Source organism: Pteropus alecto, unplaced genomic scaffold, assembly GCF_000325575.1.
Source record: "Pteropus alecto unplaced genomic scaffold, ASM32557v1 scaffold104, whole genome shotgun sequence".
In the NCBI taxonomy this organism is placed as follows: Eukaryota; Metazoa; Chordata; class Mammalia; order Chiroptera; family Pteropodidae; genus Pteropus; species Pteropus alecto.
This window is the reverse complement of record NW_006436664.1, coordinates 3,695,387-3,716,162: the sequence shown is the minus strand read 5'-3', so window position 1 is coordinate 3,716,162 and position 20,776 is coordinate 3,695,387. Positions and strand designations below refer to the sequence as shown.

Sequence of the window (20,776 nt, the reverse complement as noted above, 5' to 3'; positions counted from 1 at the left end):
TTTCTCTGTATACTTTCAGTATTTTTATCTTTGTCTTTGGTTTCCAGCAGCTTAAATATGGTTTTTGTTGACTTCATCCTACTTGGAATGTACTGAGCTTCTTGAATCTATAAATTTTTGTATTTCTCCAAATTTGGGATGTTCTCAGACATCATTTCTTCACATATTTCTTTTTCAGCCCATTCTCCCTTATCCTTTTGGGATATTGATTACCCATATGTTAGAACTTTTAATACTGTCTTACAGGACTCTGAGGCTGTTTTGTTTTTAAGCTTTCTCTCTTTTAAATATTGGATAATTTCTGTTGATTTATCTTTTAGTTTACTGACATCTCCATTCCGCTAGTCAGATTTTTACTGAAAATATCATACTTTTTAGATATAAAAATTCTATATTTTTATTTTTCTGTTAAGATTTTCCTTTTTTTAATTTTTTAATTTTTTTTTTATGCCTACAGCACCTGGTCCTGCTAGGTGGTATCCCATCCAAGTACTAACTTGCCCTGACCCTGCTTAGCTTCCGAGATCAGATGAGATTGGGCGTGTTCAGGGTGGCATGGCCATACACAAGATATTCTTTTTAGTTATCTTTAGTATATTTTCTTTTACTTCATTGAGCATCATTATAATAGCTGCCTTAAAGTCCTTGTTTAATAATTTCAACATCTGGGTCATCTCTGGACTGGAATCCATTTTCTTTGCCCTTGAGAATGATCAGATTTTCCTGGATCACTTTATGCCTAGTATTTTTCTGTTATATCCTGGACATCATGAATGTTTTGTTGTGTAGACTCTGGGTTCTGTTATACTCCTGTGAAGAATGTTGATATTTTTCATTTAGCTGGCTGTTCACTAGATTAGATTCACTGTAAGCTTTATCTTACTCTATGATTGGAGGTTACATTCAGCTAAATCTCAGTTCAGCTCTTTAAGCTTTTGCTGTATTGCTTTGAGTTTGCTCCATGTGTACATGGTTCAGAGGTCAGTCTAGGCTTGTGTGGGGTTTAGGCACAGAACTAGGGAATTACTTTCTTTGGCTCTCTCCCCTCTAGGGTTTTTTTCTCACTCCTCAGTGGTGATTGTTGCCTGGCACTTTTCTCTGATTCTTATGGCCAGAATGATAAAGGGCTTTCATTAAGATTTTTGTGGGCTTCTGAATAGTTTAGAATTTTTTTTTTTCTGAGCTTGAAAACAACTTTTCTCTATTTTCTATGTCATTTTTAACCAGCACAATATGCATTATTTACTATTATTGGTATTAGTATCATTGATATTATTAGGAAGGATTGAAGGTGGCAAAACCGGTATTATAGAAAGTCTGGAAACATATAGAAAATGTTACTGTTATCCCATTTTCTTAGCAAAATTGCTAAAATGTTTTTATATTTCTTTTTAGACTTTAAAAAAATAAATTATAATCAGTGCATAAACATCTCATTGATATTTCAAAAACAAATATTGTTTTCAGAATATATATATATTTTTGTAATGTTGATGATTTTACTAGATGAGATGGATTATCCTTGGGCTTAGACACTTCTTTTTGAATTTTAGTGCTGTGCTTTGGAAGTTGTGTGAAGTTCAGGAAGTGAATTGAGATGATATTAAGCCATGGACCTAAGAGAATCTAAATCTTGTTCTTAATCGGTTACCCTCCCCATGGAGGTGCCCATGACCACACAGAGGAGGTCAAGGCCAGGTAATTCATATAACCACATGGGGCTTGGCTCCATTCCCAATGTAGTACTCTGATAATCCATTCCCAGCATATTACTATGTAAACTAGGCCTACTGTATGAACTCATACCCCTGTGTGAAGTATTCATGTAGCTTGGAACCAAGTCATCTGGTGGTCTGCTCTATTTGTTTCTACTTTAGTTAGAATCTAGAGCAGAGTTTTGGATCTTCTGTTCCAACAAGAAGAGCAACCACAACTGCAAGAACCAGAGAGCAACCTGTTCCAGAGTCTGAAGCATTAACACAGGTAGTCTTCCCTGGGCATTTAGCCATTTTTGGCCAGGGAGCTTCCTCTTTATATCTGACCAGATCTGTGGGATAGGAGAGAAGCTTGGCTCTTGGCTTTTCTGACTACCTCATGGCTTAGGCATTGAACCTCTTCGTAGAGCAGGATGGTAAAGGCACAGAGTTCCAGTAATTAGGAAGGTAGAGGAGAATGAAATTACTGCTCAAGTTGCAAAGATTTCCAGCACATTCTGTCCCATTTCAAAGTGTAGGGTAAACTTAATCAACCTGGGTTGCGAACAGCAGGCTCTGACACCTTACGTAGATTAATACTTTCTCCTTTTAGGATGGCTACATTATTTTTCCTTGAGTATCTCCAAACCAGAACTAGTGTCTTTCTTTTAATAAATTACTACCAAGAAAAACAAAACATGTTATTTTTTTATGAGAGTGGATGTTTAAAAATTATTTTACATATTTAGCAGTGTTGAGGGGTGGGCAAGGGCAATAAAGGCACCAAGATTTGATGGATTGGCCCATTTAGCATTGGAATACCACTGCTTTGAAAACACAATAGAAGTTCTTGTCAGACTTATAAATTCTATTTCCTATTGGTTTATTTTTACATATAAAAAGCAACTTTCCTATGAAGAACTCAAGGGAGAAGTGTTAAACAATGAACATTTGTTAAACTTCAATAGCAAACTAAGGGCCTGGGAGAAGTTGGGAAGGGAATACAAAGCAGGAACTAAGAAACAAAAGGGAAGTGCTCTTGGGAGAGTCAAGTCAGATTCTCATCAGGTATTAATGTGTTTCTGGTCTGTGCTCTGTTCCAGGTTCTATCTTTTAGTCTTTTGTAGGAAGAAATGCAGATGGTGTCAGTATGAACATATTACCACCTGTGCAAACAATAACAGCCAAATCATGATGAGCAGGATTACATAGCATTTTTAAATAAGGAAACTTCCTTACAGCCTTTAGAAATAATTTCTAATGTTCATATACTATGGCCTGGAAAAGAGGCAAAAGATTATTATTTTCACTTTCTGATATGCAATCTTGCACTTTTTAATATGAAATCTTGTTACAGATGGAATTGACTTGTCTAAGGTCAGGTCATTGGTGGAGCTGTGCAGAGAAACAAAGCCTGCCGATTTCCAGATGAGAACTCTATCATGCATGGGGTCTTGGGTTCGAGAACTAGCGGGGGGTGTTTTGGGGATTAAAAGTAATATGACCTGTCTAAAGGCTAAATAGAATGTTTTCTTCATATTGCACATACTACATGATAAATGAAATCTATCTAATTGTAAGAATAATTCTTTTATGAGTTTATATAAAGAAATTCAACCGAGAAATGTGCATAGGTGGTAAGCAAAGGGATGCAGTATAATAAAAAAAACTATTTTCTACATTAAAGTCTTAAATCCATTGTATTTTGGAGCATGGCATAAATTGAAGTGTAATTCCTCCCCATCCCCGCCATTTGCCTCAGCACAACTTATTAATAGTTCTGATTTTATCAACAATTTAATGCCATCTTTATAATATAGGCCATATTATTCTTAATTCTTTTGCTCACTCAGTCTATATGTTGATTCTACCAGCAGTGTTTCAGTTTTAATTTTCATATCTATATAATTTTTAATCATTTCGTGAGACAAGTGCTCCCTCTTTTCCTTTTTACAACATTTTGGCTAATCTACCCTGTTTATTATTTCAAATGAATTCAGAATTACTTTTCAAAGTTCAAAATAACATTTTTAGATTTTGATTATGATGGCATTAAACCAATACTGTATTTTGGGAAGATGTGATAAAATTAAAATATTTGGTCTTCTCACCAAGGAACATTAACTGTCTCTATTTAGTCGAGTCTTCTATGTTCTTCAGTAATATTTAAAAAATTTATTTATGCAATTTCAGTACTCTTTTTGGTTATGCTTATTCTAAGATACTCTTAAATTATAAATTTTACATGATGGAATTTTACCATTATACTTTTTATGGGTCATTTTGAGATAAAGGAATTTATTGTTTTTTGTATAAATTTTTAAAATTTATACAATTTTAAGTTGTTATAATTGTTATAATTCTAAATAGTTTTTAGTGTTTAGGTTTTCTAGGTAGATAATCATACTTGCAAAGATATGATATTCCTCAATGATGATATTCCCCAGGTGTCTTGCTTTATTATTTTATTTTCAAAGAACTTTGGTGTTGGGTTTTCTAAAAAATAAATTAGTTTTTCTAATTCATTATTTTTTGCTTTCATTTTGTTTTACCCTTATTCTTGAAACTTTCCTCCTCCTGGCTTCTGTGGAACTCTCTTCTCATTTTCCTGACTCTCTGTTGCTCTTGCGCATCCTACCTCCCACAGATGAGGATGCCAAAGAATCTGTCATTGGCCCTTGTCTACTTATATTTCCTGTCCTGGCTTTTGGTAGGGACTTCAGAGCTCTCAAATCTCAAAATCCTTTAATTACCATAGATCACTGGCCCTGCTGAATAGCAGAAGGTTTTTTTTTTTTTAATTGTGATAATACACATAAAATTTACCATTAAACCATTTTTAAGTGTACAGTTCAGTGAATAGTAGAAGCTTTATTATGCACTTGGTTATGACCAAGACTTTATGAAGGTGATTCAATGTTCCTGTTTTATGAAGGTGCTTTAATCGCTTTCTTTTATTCCTAATCATTGACTAGATCCTGTCAGTTTTACCTTGCTATGTTTCTATTTTCACTCTGCTGGGTTACCAAGGCCAGGCCTAAGGCTCAGGCTATGGATACTCTTATTTGCCTTCCTTTCCTTTATTCTTTCTCTCCCTCAATATTAATATCCCCCAAGCACCAGATCTTATTAAGCCACTTCTCTGTTAAAAGTTTTTGAATGGTTTCTAGTAGCCCACAGAAAAAGTACTAACACTTGTCATACAGACCTCATGATTTTACTACCCTGCAGCTAATCACCCATCTTCTTTCATACCACTCAGATGTAGCTAAGATGACTCATCGAGAGAATGTGTTGGATAAGGGATGGAGACACCTTGGCTTAGCTGGAGAAGGAAGTGAAAAGTGCTGTTCTGCCAGGATTACTTTAGCTTTTCTGTGCCTGTGCATACTATGGTCTCTGTTGCCTGGAAGCAGGATGCTAAATTATAGTCAAAAGAAAGGTTAAAATAAATCCAATAGGGGTTTCGTAAACGCCCACCATGAAAAAAGTTTTACAGAAGGTTTTAAAGGTTTTTCATGGTTCTTGTGAAAAGGTCAGTAGTTGGTTTTAAATGATCTAAGCTAATACTATCCACTCGTGACTCAGAGAGCACAGTGAGCGTTCTACCATGAGAAGCCTTTTTGAGTTGGAATTTTCTCCACACGTTTTGGGACATACATATTAGTATATTTTTGTTTTTTTCCCTCCCTCCCCCACAGGACAAATTAGTCAAAATGTCCACGAGTTCGAAGCACTTTGGACTGAAATACAAAGAAGAATTGTACATCTTTAAAGAACTTGAGAAGGTTCGCCGGGAGACTAAAAAGGATTTTCTCCTATTCAAGCAGAAGTTGGCCTCCAAGCCGGCTGTAGATGAAGTCCCAGTCTTCCGACTGCAGGCCCCTGGCCCTGCCGGGCCTGGGGAGGACCGAGACGTTTCCTGCGCTGGACCCCAGACGCCATCAGGGACCCCTCGGGCTATAGGCCCTGCGACCGCCGCTGCGGGCCTGCTGCAGCAGGCGCCCCAAGTCGCAACGCGCTCCTCGGGCCCGAGAGAGGGGGCCGCTCCCGGGAAGACGCGGCCGTTCCGCCCCCAGGACTTCTACTTGAGGAGCTCCGCGTTCCTCCGGCACCGGCCCCACAAGAAGCCGCCCGTCATTGCCACCAGGGCAGGCACGTCCAGACCCGTGGTCCTGAGGCCGCCGCCTGCACCGAGGGAGAAGCCCGGGGCGCTCTGGGGTCGGTGGAGCCCGCGACCCCTGGGCCTCAAGCGCGCCCTCGAACCGGCCCCGGCCCCGGCCCGCGGCCGCGACGCGCAGCCGGAGCCGACTCGGCCCGCAGAGACCCTCAAGGCCAGGGAGGGGAAGGGCAGCTCCGTCTCCAGCGAAGACGGCGAAGCGGAGGCGGCCCTCCTGCGGAGGAGAGTGAGGATTCGCACCCACTTTCTGCGGGAGGGCGCGGCCAGCGAGCCTCGGGAAATGGGGTCGTTTTCCAAAGCCGACCGGGAGATGGTCCAGCCGAGCGACGGGCGCGAGGCCGCCTGGCAGGCCTCGCCGCCTGTGCGAATGATCCCGAAGTCCATCGAGGAGATCATCGCCTCGCTGCAGTCCGAGGCCCAGCTGGCCTCCGACCAGACTATAAAAGAGCTCATACAGAGTGTCCTCGGCCAGAACTACGACATTAAGATGGAAGTAGGTGAACCAGGAGAGTTACAGTTCTCCTGGGTAACTGCAACATTAGTGTACATACATGAAATATTTCAGTGCATACGGAGTGTTATAAGCTAGAAAAAACACTGGGGTGTTATTCAAGTTCTTTGAATTTTGAATTTTCCATCAAGGAAGGGTATCCTCTTTTCAAAGGGGAAGCAGTTGAGAGGTTATTTTTAAAAACTAGTAATACCTCACTAGTAACCTTTCCTTTCAAAGCCTTTGTGATTATTTAGTATTGAAGTAACAGATGTTTCCTATGAAAAAGTCTTTTTCTGCTACAGCTTAGCATTATTAGTGAATTTATATCCTAAGACGATCAATGAATTACCATTAAAAAGTTGAATTTATGAGTTCTGTAATGTTTTTTTATAAAAACAATCCTCAAAATATTTTTAGAAAATTTACTTCTAGGCCTTCCCAATTATAGGGATTATAAGTGATTCTTGTGTGCCAAGCGCCACAGGACACAGTTTATGTACATTTTTGTCCCAACAACACCCCATCAGGTGGATACTGTTAAGAGCCCCATTTTACATAGGAGGCTTCCTAGTGCTTGGCTTAGCTGGGATTCTACCCCAGGCAATTACAACCCAGAGACTAGACTAGAATCGTGCCAGGACCACGCATTTGTTGATTGTCATTTGTCCCTGGCAGGGAGCAAAGCTAGATGGGGTAATAGTTTAAGATACTGTGCCCATGATATAAACTTTGCTCTGGTAGGGACATTCAAAACAAAAATAATAAGGGAATCTGAGTCCTACGCAGAAAGTGCGGGGTGGGATGGGGGAGAAAAAGAGAAAAAAAGAAACAGTCTTTTTTTGAGAATGGCAATAACAATGATAGTAAGAGAGAAGATTCCGCTGTTCTTAGTTGCAGTGCCAAACCTCTTGTTAATCTTTAAAATAGTTTCAGCCCCGGAATATACTCTTGACTGTGATTTAAGGAATGTGATCATAAAGCCCATTAGGGAAACAAAAACATGTAAGGACAAGAGTCCCCAGTGTCATCTTTGACCTAATGTTTGTCAACAAGGTAGGACAAATGTTTTCTATTAAAACCCACACCTCCCCACAGTTGCTGAGCAAGATTAGTGTGACTGCTTCATCCGTTTCAAAATAGGTATTTCTAATTAGAGTTCTGTGGGTCTAATAGAAAAAAATCAAGTATGCGCATTGAAGAGCCTTAACAGAGAGAACAAAGGCCTTGATGCCTGCTCCTGTGATAAGGAACTCTATGACATAGTCAAGGTACTTGATATGAAGAGGGGCCTGTATTAGAAACTGGCTTGGAGGTCCTGTGTAGGTGGAGAAAATTACACTTTCAGAGCAAAGGTCCATGATAGAGAGCATATTTTGAGGGATTCAAATAGGATAGAATATAAGAAGAGAGAATATCAAGCGGCAGATGAACACTGGACAGTGAATTCTGTTCTTTATGCTATTCCTTTTCTCTTGTATATATATATATTTTTGTGTTTCAGTTACCTGCATTGTTTTATGTAGGAGAGTGGACTGGAGCAGTAGTCAGGAACCAGGGGCACAAGCCCTGTGTTACAAGACTTGACCACTATCAAATGCCTTAGTCCCATCCCTACCTTCCATTATAAATTGATTTTTAGTGTAGCCTAGATTTAATTCTCGCTTTAAAATTTTTTCTTTCCCCTGCCCCAACAATTCCAGAAGATGGAGCTTTGCATAATTTTGGATAAAAGTGGTTTCAGAAGGTTTTATTAGGGCGAAAAGGTAACAATGGAGAAGTGGTTGAAATGGCTCTGGCTGGGTAGGCGAGAGATAGCAATAAAAATGCAAGTGTAAAAGTGGTCTAAATTGTGATTTAAAAAGTTCTTAAGATTAGAATAAGGATATTTGTTTTAAACATTTGGAGTTTATATAAACAACGTTCTCTCCAGGATAAGCAAGAAATATGGTTCTTCACTTGAGACATCTTAACTTAGAGCTGTACTGCAGTCTCTAGAGGGAAAGGAAAAAGATAAGACAACCCCTGCAGGATGTGTTGTCTCTTTTTAGAGCTTGAGTAAGGCCACTGCAGACCTAGCATTCAGAGTTCCATAAATAATTACATAGGCCAATAGATGCTCAGAATACTTGAAGATGAAATTTAGCTATCAAATAAATGTAGGTCAAACATGCTAAACCAGGGTTTCCCAACCTTGGCCCTATTGACATTTTTGGGTTGGATAATTCTTCATTGTGGGTGGCTGTCCTGTGAACTGTAGAATGTTTAGAATTATTCCTGGCCTCTACCCACTAGATCCCAGTAGCACAATCCTCTACTCCCCTCTACGCCAGAAGTCATGACAGTAAAATATCTCTAGATGTTGCCAAATGAGACCCTAGGGAGAAGGGCAAAATTGCTGCCTCCATCCCCCCACCCAGTTGAGAACCACTGGCCTAAACAATATGCATACACTATAGCAAGAATGTTAGAAATCTTGTAAGGTCCTATGTTTATTGTTCTGAGGAATTCAATATTATCACTCACAAAATAGAGTCTGCTTATATGAGACTGGAGTTCAGAGACTACCTTCTGGATGCTAATTGAAGATAAAGGAGCCAGCCCATCCTTGCTTATTTCATGTGTAATTGTTTTTGGTCATACAACCAAAAAAAAAAAAATGGTAAAAAAATGGCTCAACGTGACTTAGGTAAGAGGGAATTCATGTTTCAAGGTCTCTTATGAACAAATAATGTGTAGTTTGTAAGAAAATATTATTTCATAAAACTTATTCTGTTTTTACTTTAGGGAAGATGAAATAGATGTACTTTTCCATATTCCTTCTGCTAAGTACAATTAAATACTAACCCTGGACATTATATATAAGACAAACATTAGAAGACTCCAAAAGTTGGAGAGAAGGACCTGACAATAAAGATGCTACACACCCTCTCTCCCTTTGTGTCCCTGAAGGCCATGTGGGGAACAATACCGAGACACTCCTATTCCTCCCAACTAGAATGGTGTCAATCGAGGCCTAATGGGAGCCAGAACCCCTACTCCCACCAACTATACAAGGAGGCCCACACCTCCAGTGCCAGCAGAGCCTAAGTTGGGAACCTGGACTACTGCCTCTACCTGACAGTAAGGAGGCAGCTCCTGCCCTCCCCGACTGCCCCTACTAGAGCAGTGTCTGAGGAAGCCAGCTAAAACAAAGTTTAAATAAGATCCAGACTCTCGTTGTCTAATACGCAAAATGTTCAGGTTTCAATGCAAAATCACTTGACATACTAAGAACTAGGAACATCTTGATTCGAAAGAAAAAAGACAATTAATAGATGCTAACATTGAGATGACAGAGATGTTAGAATTATGTGACAAAGATGTTAAAGTAGTTCTCAAAAAATACTTCAGTGAGCAATTATGAGCACACTTGAAACAATGAAAAAATAGTGTCAGCAGAGAAATAGAAAGTTTTAGGAAATAAACAGAAGATATAAAACAACAACTGAAATAAAAACTCAATAGATGGTTCAACAGCTGAATGGAGAGGACAGAGGAAAGAATCAGTGAAACTGAAGATGGAACAATACAACTTAATCTGACTAACAGAGAGACAGAAAAAAAAAATGAGTAGAGCCTCAGGAACCTGGACTATAAGAAAAGATCTTTATGTCATTAAAGTCCTGGAAGCTGAGTGAACCCCAAACCAAAGAAACCTGAAGGAATCTGTACTAAAAAACATAATAGTCAAACTTTGGAAATTAAAGGAAAAGAAAAAAATTTGAAAACAGTGAGAGAGAATGTGTTAACATGTGAAAACAACTTGAATAACAGTGGGTTTCTCATTAGAAACTATAGAGGCCAGAAGGAATGGGCACATCATTTTTCAAGTGCTGAAAGGAAAGTACTGTCTAGCCAGAATTCTATATCTAGTGAAATTATCCTTTAGGAATGAAATGGAAATCAAGATGTCAGATGAAGGAAAGCTAAGAGAATTTGTCACTAGCAGCCCTACCTTAAAAGAATGGTGCAAGGAAGTTCTCTAAACAGAAACAAAACAAAACAAAGCAAATAGAAAAAAGGACTCATGAGACACTGTGAAGGAAGAACTCAATAAAAATTATGGCTAAATACAATAGAGTTTTTTCTCCTCTTGAGCTTTCTAAATTGTATTTGATGAACATAGGGATACATATATCTATTGAATTAGTATTTTAGATTTCTAGGGATTGATATTCAGCAGTGGAATTGCTGGTTCATAAGGTAGTTCTATTTTTAAGGTAGTTCTCTGTACTGTTTTTCATAGTGGCTGCACCATTTTGCACAGTGCAGGAAGGTTCCTGTTCCTCCACATCCTCACCAGCACTTGTTTGTTGATTTATTGATGATAGCTATTCTGACAGGTGTAAGGTGATATCTCATGGTGGTTTTAATTCACATTTCCCTGATGATTAGTGACGTTGAGCATCTTTTTATATGTCTATTGGCCATCTGTATGTTCTCTTTGGAGAAATGTCTATTCAAGTCCTCTGCCCATTAATTGGATTGTTTGGTTTGTTTTGGTGTTGAGTTGTATGAGTTTTTAAAATCAATTTTGGATATTAACTCCTTATCAGATGGATCATTGGTGAATACCTTCTCCCATTCAGTAGGTTGTCTTTTCATTTTGTTGATGGTTTATGTTCACTGCAGCAGTGTTTACAGTAGCCAAGGTATGGAAGCAACTGATAGGCGATTGGATAAAGAAGATGTGGTACATATATACAGTGGAATATTACTCAGCCATAAAAAAATGAAATCTTACCATTTGCAAAAACATAGATGGACCTAGAAGGTATTATGCTAAGTGAAATAAGTCAAACAGAGAAAGACAAATACCACGTGGTCTCATTTATATATGGACTCTGAAGAACAAAATTAATTAACGAACAAAGCAGAAACAGACTCATAGATACAGAGAACAAATGGATAGTTGCTAGATGGGAGGGGGTTGGGAAGGCTGGATGAAAATGGCGAAGGGATTAAGAAGTACAAACTGGTAGTTACAAAATAGTCTCTGGGCTGTGAAGTACAGTATAAGGAATATAGTCAATAATAATGTAATAACTATATAGTGATGGGTACTAGACTAATCAAGGGATCACTTCGTAAATTATATAAATGTTCAGCTGTGCTGCACACCTGAAACTAATATAGAATAATATTTAATGTCAACTGTAATTGAAAAAATAAATTGTGTTTATAGTTGATTCTAAATTTTTAACACTGATGTAGTTCTAAATGTATGCAGAGGAAATATTTAAGACAATTATGAGTAGGGGAGAATGTAAATGGACGTAAAGGGAGGTAAAGATTCTGTGCTTCACTCTAATTGGAAAATTACAATACCCATATACTGTGATGTTATGTATATATAATTTAATACCTAGAGCAATGAATAAAAAAGCTATACAAAGATTCATTAAAAAGAATGACAGACAAATTAAAATAGAATTCTAAAAATGGTTAACCCATTGGAAGGGAGGTAAAAGTAAATAGAAAAAAATAAAAAGAACAACAACAAAATAAAGTGGCAGCTTCAAATTCTGTCAATAACTAACTACATTAAATATAAATAGTCCAAATACACCAATTGAAAGAGATTTGCAAGTGGATTGCAATATATTGTCTACAAGAAACTTACTTCTATGTAATGGTATATGCAGGTTGAAAGTAAAGGATAAAAAATATATCATACACATTAATCAAAAGAAAGCAGGATGGCTATATTCATTTCAGATACAGTAGACTTCACAACAAAGGAAATCACTAGAGACACGGAGGGCATTACAATATGATGAAGGATCAATCCACCAAGAAGATGAAACAATTCTAAGTATTATGAACCAAATAATAGACCTGAAAAATATTTGAAGTAAAACTAAAAAGAGAAATAGACAAATCTATAATTGTAGTTGAAGACTTCCATCCTCTTCTTTTAACTATTGGTAGCGAAACTAGACAGAAATTCCCCAAGCACGTAGAAGAACTCAACAACACCATGAACCATCAGGATCTAATCTACATTTATAGAACAAGAGCAAATACACATTTTTGTAAACTCTCCATGAAGCACATACTGAGACCACATCTGGGCTGTAAAAATGAACTTTAGTAAATTTAAGAGAAATCATACAGTGTGTTCTCTGACCATAATGGAATCAAGCTAGAAATCGATAACAGAATGATAATAGGAAAATCTCCCAACACTTGGAAACTAAACAATACAGTCCTAAATAATCCATAGATCAACAAGGAAGTCTCAGGGAACTTAAAAAAAAGACATTGAACTAAATTAAAATAAAAGTACAATGTGTCCAAATTTGTGGAAGACAGGTAAAGGAGTGCATTTATCCTAGAGAAATGAAAACTTGTATTCAAACAAAAACCTGAGATGAATGTTCATAGCAGCTTTTATTACTAAATAACTAAAAACTAGAAACAATTCAGATGTCCTTCATGGAGTAAATGGATATATTATTCAATAATAAAAAGAAATAAATTACCAATACCTGCAGCAACCTGGATGAGTCTCCAGAAAATTATGCTGACGCAAAAAAACCCAATCTTGTTAGATACTATATAATTCCACTCATACAGCATTCTTAAAATGACAAAATAATGGGAATGGAGGACAGATTTGCGACTGCCAGGGGTTAAAGACAGGCTCGGGGTAGAGGAGGGTGGGAAGGAAGTATGTGTGGCTTTAGAAAGGCAACATGAAAAATCCTTGTGGTGATGGAAATGTTTTGTGTTTTGACTGTATCAGTTTCAGTATCCTGGTTGTGGTACTGTGTTATGGTTTTGCACGATATTACCATTGGGGAAATCTAGGTAAAGGGTAAATGGGATACCCCTGTATTATTTGATACAAGTGAATATGGATCTACAATTATCTCAAAATAAAAATTTTAAAATGTTATCACACTCTTTAACACAAGGAAACTAATATATTCTCTTCTAAGCCTTTCTTAGCTCCCAAACAGTAACCAATACTTATTGTTGTTTATCCTTTGACATCTTAATTCTTTAGTACAAATGTGTACATATACATACACATATATGGTTTTTTTTTTTTTTTTTTTTACAAAAACAACATATGGTACACATTCTGCAACTTTTGATACATATCAATGGACAGATATCAAATATGTATATCTTCTAATTTATTCTTTTAAATAGCTGCATATTATGCCATAGTATTAAACATTTACTTGGGTCTTTGCTTTTCAAATTTCATCTTTCCCTGCCCTAGGTGCCAATCTTTGCTCATTGGAGGTATAATCAGAGAGCCTACCAGGATTTGGGCAAAGAAAAGCAATCTTTTCTATTCAAAAGCAGATCCTTTCTATTCGAAATGACAGACACAGCCTATGGCCATGCTACCCTGAACAAGCCCAGTCCTATATGATCTTGGAAGCTAAGCAGGATCGAGCCTGGTTAGTATTTGGATGGGAGACCGCATAGGAAGACCAGGTGCTGTAGGCATAAAAAAAAAAAAAAAAATGATCGTAAGCTGACAAAATGACAGACACAGTATTACACTTTTTTTTACACATTTTCTTTGTGCAGTGCTTTATCACCTTCATAGGCATTACAGGTGAACCTAGAAGTGTCTTAATTTACATTTTTTCTGCAGAATTTAAAAATCTCTCAGATAATATTTGGTTGCTCTCAATAATTACAAAATGTTGATGTGTTTGATTTTCATTAATTTTTTAAAGATGGAAATTAAGATGTTTATATTAGTTCTTGAAGGAAAGTTCCAATTCCTTTAGCTGATTTGATTGGAGTAATAATTTTCAACCAAGCTGGACGTTGTTCCTTCAAAATAAACTTATTCTTTGTTGGTTATAATTGCAGTTTATTTTCCATAAGGATTTTCTTTCAAGATTGAAATATAGGTTTCTTGAAAAATGAGATGCCTATTTATTGTAAAATTCAGATGTATTTTTTTTTTAGTATAGACAATGCCCATAAATGAGTTTTTCCTTTTGCCTGTTTGTGTAATAAATTTTGTTAATTTAGACCATAAAGGACAAATGCATTTGAATCTTGAAAGTGAGTCATCTTCATATATACCAGAGTTTTAGTACATGTGAGGTAAGGTGAAGAATTTTGAAGTGTTGGCAAAATAATTGCTTTTTCTGGCTATTTCAGGTACAGTTATTTGGATATTTAGAATAAAAGCATTTCCCTTTCATTGATTGTTATTTCAATACATAACCGAATTTTAACTTTGATTTCCTAATGTAGACCTTTGTAATGCTTTTAAATTTTAAGGACTGGTCCAAGAGCGTAGAATCTCCTTCAGTGGAAGGTGAGGTGGGCACTAGGCTGTAAATTGCATAATTTATGCCACCTTCACATTGTAGAGTTTTAGTCTACTATAAGGGTAATTTTTGTGATATTTTCAAATCATAACTTTCATCTATTTTGTGTAAAACGAGAGGAAAGAATTTATACAATTTAGAAGTTTTATTACAATGTGAAGTTGATATCAGGGCTTAGAATAATATGGCTTCCTTGACAGCAGGTTGAACCAACTGAATATTCCAGTTAGGTTACACTTCACTGACTTATTATACTGTTTGTTTTTTATTATTGAAAAGTACAGTATTTGGTTGCGACTTAAGTCTGTCATTCTGTAGCTGTAAACAGCCTGAAGCTAGGCAGATGTGTTCTTTACAATGCTTGTTTTAGAGCATAGTAGGTAAACATGTGGCTTTTAATAAGGATGGGTAGATAAACAGTCTTGACAGCAAAATCAAAATCTTGAGAACTAGCCAACCACAATCACGTTTAAGCATCTCATCCCAAGTGAAAGCGGTCTGATAGACTGATAATATAGCCCATTATCTAGTTGTGCTGAATATATATTTCATTTTGGGGGAATATTCTCTTACAAGTATGCGGTTTCCTTTGTCTACTGCAAAGTGTGCTGAATCTTGGTCTCATCATAGTGGAGAAGGATGGCTTGCCAAAATTAGCCATATATATTATATTTATGCCTTTTTTAAGCATAGGAGGAAAAAGGTTAAATTCTTAGTCTATTGCATTGAAACTAAAAATAATATATTCTCATTTAATAGATTTCCTTTGATCTGTTTTACTCTGTGATCTTATTATATGGAAAATAACTTTCAGAGTCCTGGTGATAAATTTTTCCATTGCATTTCCTTGCCTTCATCAATTTCTCATTAAAATAGTATCTTAGCTGGAAGGTAACCTAATTAACTTTGTATTAGAGATAACAAAATAGACCCAATGAGAGAAAGTGATTTTTGCAAGACCATACAGCTAATTAGCATAGTTGGGACCAGAACCCATTTAGTTCTCCTGGCTAGACCAGAATTGTTTTTATTCGTGTTACATCATGTTAATGGCACTTCCTTTCTCTTTTCCCCCATCTTCCCTTCCTTTTATCTCTCACTGTCTTAAGATCTAGACTCCAGGTATCCAGAATTATTTCTCACCGTAACTTCTCCCCTCTCATACCTTTGTGATGACTGCATTAGTGGGAAGATCGTCACACTCTCTTCTGAGAAGCCTCTTGCTGGTGTCTTCTGAGTCCAGCACACTTAGACCTGGGGAAGGGCAGCAAGAAGCAAGGATTTACTGCTCACAGAGCCCTGTGGTGGTAGTAGAGATAGTGGATGTGTGATGGGACTCGATAAGATACAACATTGTGTGTGAAGTGAAAGGATACAGGTGGGATGAATTACACGTAGTGATGACTTAAGCTGTTGGTTATATGATCACTAACAATTTGCATTCAGTCAGGTACCATTGATTCTACCCACTTAGGTTGCTGTTAATATAAATAGATAAAATCTCCATTTTCTGCCATCTCCTGTCAAATAAAGGCAGAGTGACAGACTGACCCACTTCTACTTCATCTTATTAGCTTCATTTTATTTTGAAACCTTTGAGCCATTCTTGAAGTGAAGAAATATCTGGAAGTACTTTTTCTGTCTAGCCCAATAAGTATAGGTTATGCGTACCCATTCTTTTGGGGAAGAAGAACTATTAACATACTTGAAATCTTATTATATATGGTGGGTCCCAACATCAAGTTGTTAAGATCCCTCATCTTGAGAGAATGGAGAGTTGTCTAAGTGGCCTTACCAGGAATTCCCAAAAGCCAGGAGGAAGAGCCAATATTTTGGATATTATCTAAGTAAGACTATGGGAGCGCCAAGATCACATGGCTAACTGTTAATCAGTATACTAGTCATCAGATTTGATGAGTTTTGATAATAAGTAAAATTCTTTGCACCCTCCACCCACTTTCCCACCTTTTAAAATAATAGCCTCTCTTCTCTTTAGATCTCAGATAATACAGTAAATAAAATTCCTGTCCTTTGCTTGGCTTACTACAAATTTATTAGGCACACAGGAGGAGATTATAATAAATCCAGACCTCATCATTTCAGCCAGATTTCCCCTCAAGAACATTTCCAGTCTCAAGCTCTTCATCTCTTAATCATTGGCAATAGGGTTCTGAAGAAATGAAAGATTGAGACAGCTGAGACACTTTTCATTGTTCCGATTTCATTACATTGTTGAGACCTGCCTAGGTGTACAGTCTTTGACAATCAATTATTATTCTGGAAAGTGATTATTAAACAGTTCACTGAATTATGACTTTTTATGCATGACTTTGTTCTATTGCTCTTTAGAGTTAAGTGAAAAAGCTTATTAAATATCCATCTACAATGGAATCTTTGAAAATGCTAAGTGGAATGCATAATTCATATAGGCTGTCACTCGTACAATGCCAAATCAGTTTAGTGAAATATCAGGTAACAGGGAAATGGAAGTAAGTGGCAGGCCTAACAGAACTAGTTCTGGGCAGCTAATGAGTTCAGGTAATCAGAAAACTCCAAATAATAGTGACTTAGACAATAGTGACTTAAAAGTTTATTTCTTTCTTGTAAAAAGGTCATGTCAACAGTAATGTAGGAATGATATGGTGTTTTGCAGAGTCAAAAATTCAGTATTCTGCCATCTTAGTGCTTCACTGATTGTGACCTTCATTATAAAGGTCATTTCAAGGTCGACTATGGCTACTCTGGCCATCAAATCTGTATTCACACCGGCAGGAAGTCTTTAAAAAAGAAAAGTGCGTGCCTACAACCTCTGCTTATATTTTGTAAGCCAAAACTTACCCACATGACCACGTCTAGCTACAAAAAAGAAAAAAAATGGAGTCACTATTCTGGACAGCTGTGTGCCAATGTTCACACAATGTTACTATGGAAGAGAGTAGAAGAGAAGAGCTTTTGTCATAGTCTCTATGGATCGTGCACCGTCTATGAAAACTTTTTTGGCTCGAAGAGTTATTCCCTCTTTCAACAAAGGTTTATTGAGCATCTGAAAAGTTTAGCATTGTAGTAGGCACTCAGAATTGAAAGACTTTATGTGACAACAATTTTTAGTTTTAAGGAGTTAGGTAGCATAACAGAACTAGCAGACTATGGAAAATGGTGGAGAAAGCCCTGGAATTGCAGTTTAATGATCTAGATAGGGATCCTTGATTTGTAATTTATTTGTTCCTTAAAGTGATCGGTGCTTGTTTTCTCATCTGTGCATTACAGTTAAAAATATTTACCTTATAATACTGTGAGAGTACAATGATCTTAAGTGAAATAACACGTTAAATATACTGCATTTTTAAAGGCTCTTGGTACGTACTTCCACCTAGCCCTCCAGTAAATTTGAACCGCCTACATCCCCACAAATAGTGAGTACCAGTCTGTTTCTTTATGTCCTCTCCAGCATTGTGCATTACTGTTTTTTGAATTTTTGCTAATCTGAAAGGCCAGTGGCTTTTCAGTACTTTTCGATTGTGGAAATCTTTCTTCAGATGAAATGTTAAATGAATGTTTAACATCACAAACATTTAATACCATGACGGCAGTGTCTCAATTGGGAACAAAGGACCTGGAACCTACCTGCTGGATTCAGGCTCCTACCAGCACATTCTTTGGCCTTTAAGACATTCTACCCAATGGATCTATCCGTTCAGTTTTAAAATTTTTATTAAAGTTTAGTTTGCAAACAATATATTAGTTTCAGGTGTACAACATAGTGATTCGACATTTATATACCTTATGGTGTGGTCATCACACTAAGTTTAATGACCATCTGTCACTGTGCAGCACTATCACAATATTATTTGCTATATTCCCCTTCACCTTCCCCCCACCTCCACAAACTCCACTCTGGCAACCATCAATTTGTTCTTTGTTTTTATGAGACTATTTTTGTTTTGTTTGTTCATTTCTTTTTAGAGTCCACATATAAATGAAATCATGTGGTATGTCTTTCTCTGATTTGTTTCACTTAGTATATACCCTCCAGGTCCATCTATGTTGCTGCAAATGGCAAAATTTCATTCTTTTTCATTGTTGCATAATATATATCTCACATCTTCTTTATCCATTCATTCATTGATGGACCCCTATATTACTTCCATATCTTGGCTATTGTAAATAATGCTGCAATAAACATAGGGGCATATATGTCTTTTTGAATTTGTGTTTTCATTTTCTTTGGATAAATACCCAGAAGTTGAATTGCTGGGTTCTATGGTAATTCTATTAGTTTTCTGAGGAATCGCCATATTGTTTTCCATAGTGGCTGCACCAATTTACAATCCCACCAACAGTGTGTGAGAGTTCCCTTTTCTCCACCCCCTCACCTATACTTGTTATTTGTTGACTTTTTAAGAATAGCCATTCTGACAGGTGTGAGGTATCCATTCAGTTTTATTGGGTACCTATTGTGTCTGGCACTATACCAAATGCTGGGAAATAGCAATAAGCAAAAGAAATCCCCGCTATTTGGGGGCTCAAAGTAAACAAATTTTAGAGTGAGGAAGCAAAGAGCAAACAAACCAGTAATGTCTTTCAGGTGGCCATAAGTGGCATAAAAAAAGAATAATGCAGGATAAAAGAGAGATTTAAACCAGATGGTTAAGAAAGAACTGTAAGAGAACATGACATTTGAGCAGAGATTTGAAGGAAGGAATGGAGCAAGGCAAAATAATTCCAGGCCGAGGGATGACACACTGTGAACCTCCAAGGCAGGAATATTCCTGTGATGTTTGAGGAACAACAAGATGGGAGACTTTGAGTGGAGAGTATGGTAGGAGATATGAGTCAGAAAGCCAGATTACAAGTCAGTATTGAGAACCACCAGGACAGTGGTTCTCAGTACTATTAGACCCAACATGCCTTTCTTATTGCATTTAATTTGCATATATTTTGCCCCTTTTACTATCCTGACATAAACGAATAGATAATTATTATATACCTATCCATGTAATGTCAAAAATTAATAAAATACCCTATTTGTAATATAAAAGAAAAATGGAAGTAATTTATAATTAAATTATAAATGACTACACTGGAATACAAAATTAATTATTAGATGCATTTATCTACTGATAATAAATGTGTTTTGGCTATGCATATAAACAGCCATAATGTAAAAGAATGACCAGAAAATGAAAAAGTAGTGAAGGTGGAACTAGAATAAATAATAGCAGACTAAAAACAACCTACTACTAAATGGGAGAAAATATTCACTTATGATACATATGATAAGGAGTTAATATCCAAAATATATAAAGAACTTGCACAGCTCGACAACAAAAAACCATAGTCCAATTAAAAAATGGGCAGAAGAACCAAAAACAGCAACATATTGAAAAGATTATACATCACGATCAAGTGGGCTTCATCCCAGGGTCATAGGGATAGTTCAACATACGCAAATCAATTAATGTGATACGCCAAATAAACAAATTAAGAATAAGAATCATGTGATCATATCAATAAATGCAGAAAAAGCCTTCGACAAGATACAGCACCCATTTATGAGCAAAACACTTAACAAAATTGGTATAGAAGGAAAGTACCTTAGCATAATAAAGGCCATATATGACAAGCCCTCATCCAACATTATACTTAATGGTGAAAAACTAAAAACCTTCCCTCTAAGATCAGGAACAAGGCAAGGCTGTCCACTATCGCCACCATTATTCAATATAACATTGGAGGTCCTAGCGAGTGGAATCGGGCAAGAGAAAGATATAAAAGGCATCCATATAGGAAATGAAGAAGTCAAACTGTCACTCTTTATGGATGACATGATTTTCTATATAGGAAACCCTAAAGACGCCACAAGAACACTACTAGGAACAATAAGCAAATACAGTAAAGTCTCTGGATACAAAATCAACGTTCAAAAATCCATAACGTTCCTATACTCTAATAACGAAGTGTCAGAAAAAGAAGTGGAAAAAATAATTCCTTTTGCAATTGCAACAAAAAGAATAAAATACCTAGGAATAAATCTAACAAAACATGTAAAGGACCTATG

At 36.8% G+C, this 20,776-nt stretch overlaps 1 protein-coding gene and 2 pseudogenes across 1 annotated transcript in view; 2 read left to right on the top strand and 1 right to left on the bottom strand.

Annotated features, from left to right (window-relative positions):
• Nucleotides 1–448: 448 nt before the first annotated feature.
• LOC112481146 lies at nt 449–567 on the bottom strand (annotated as a pseudogene).
• Nucleotides 568–5,175: 4,608 nt separating this feature from the next.
• TTC6 (tetratricopeptide repeat domain 6) overlaps nt 5,176–20,776 on the top strand; it is a 169,902-nt gene continuing 154,301 nt past the window's right edge. Inside the window, exons 1-2 of the mRNA XM_025047939.1 lie at nt 5,176–5,229; nt 5,396–6,451. Coding sequence (XP_024903707.1) covers nt 5,176–5,229; nt 5,396–6,451 — 1,110 coding nt within the window. The remainder of the gene's footprint in view (nt 5,230–5,395; nt 6,452–20,776) is intronic.
• LOC112481137 lies at nt 13,755–13,873 on the top strand (annotated as a pseudogene).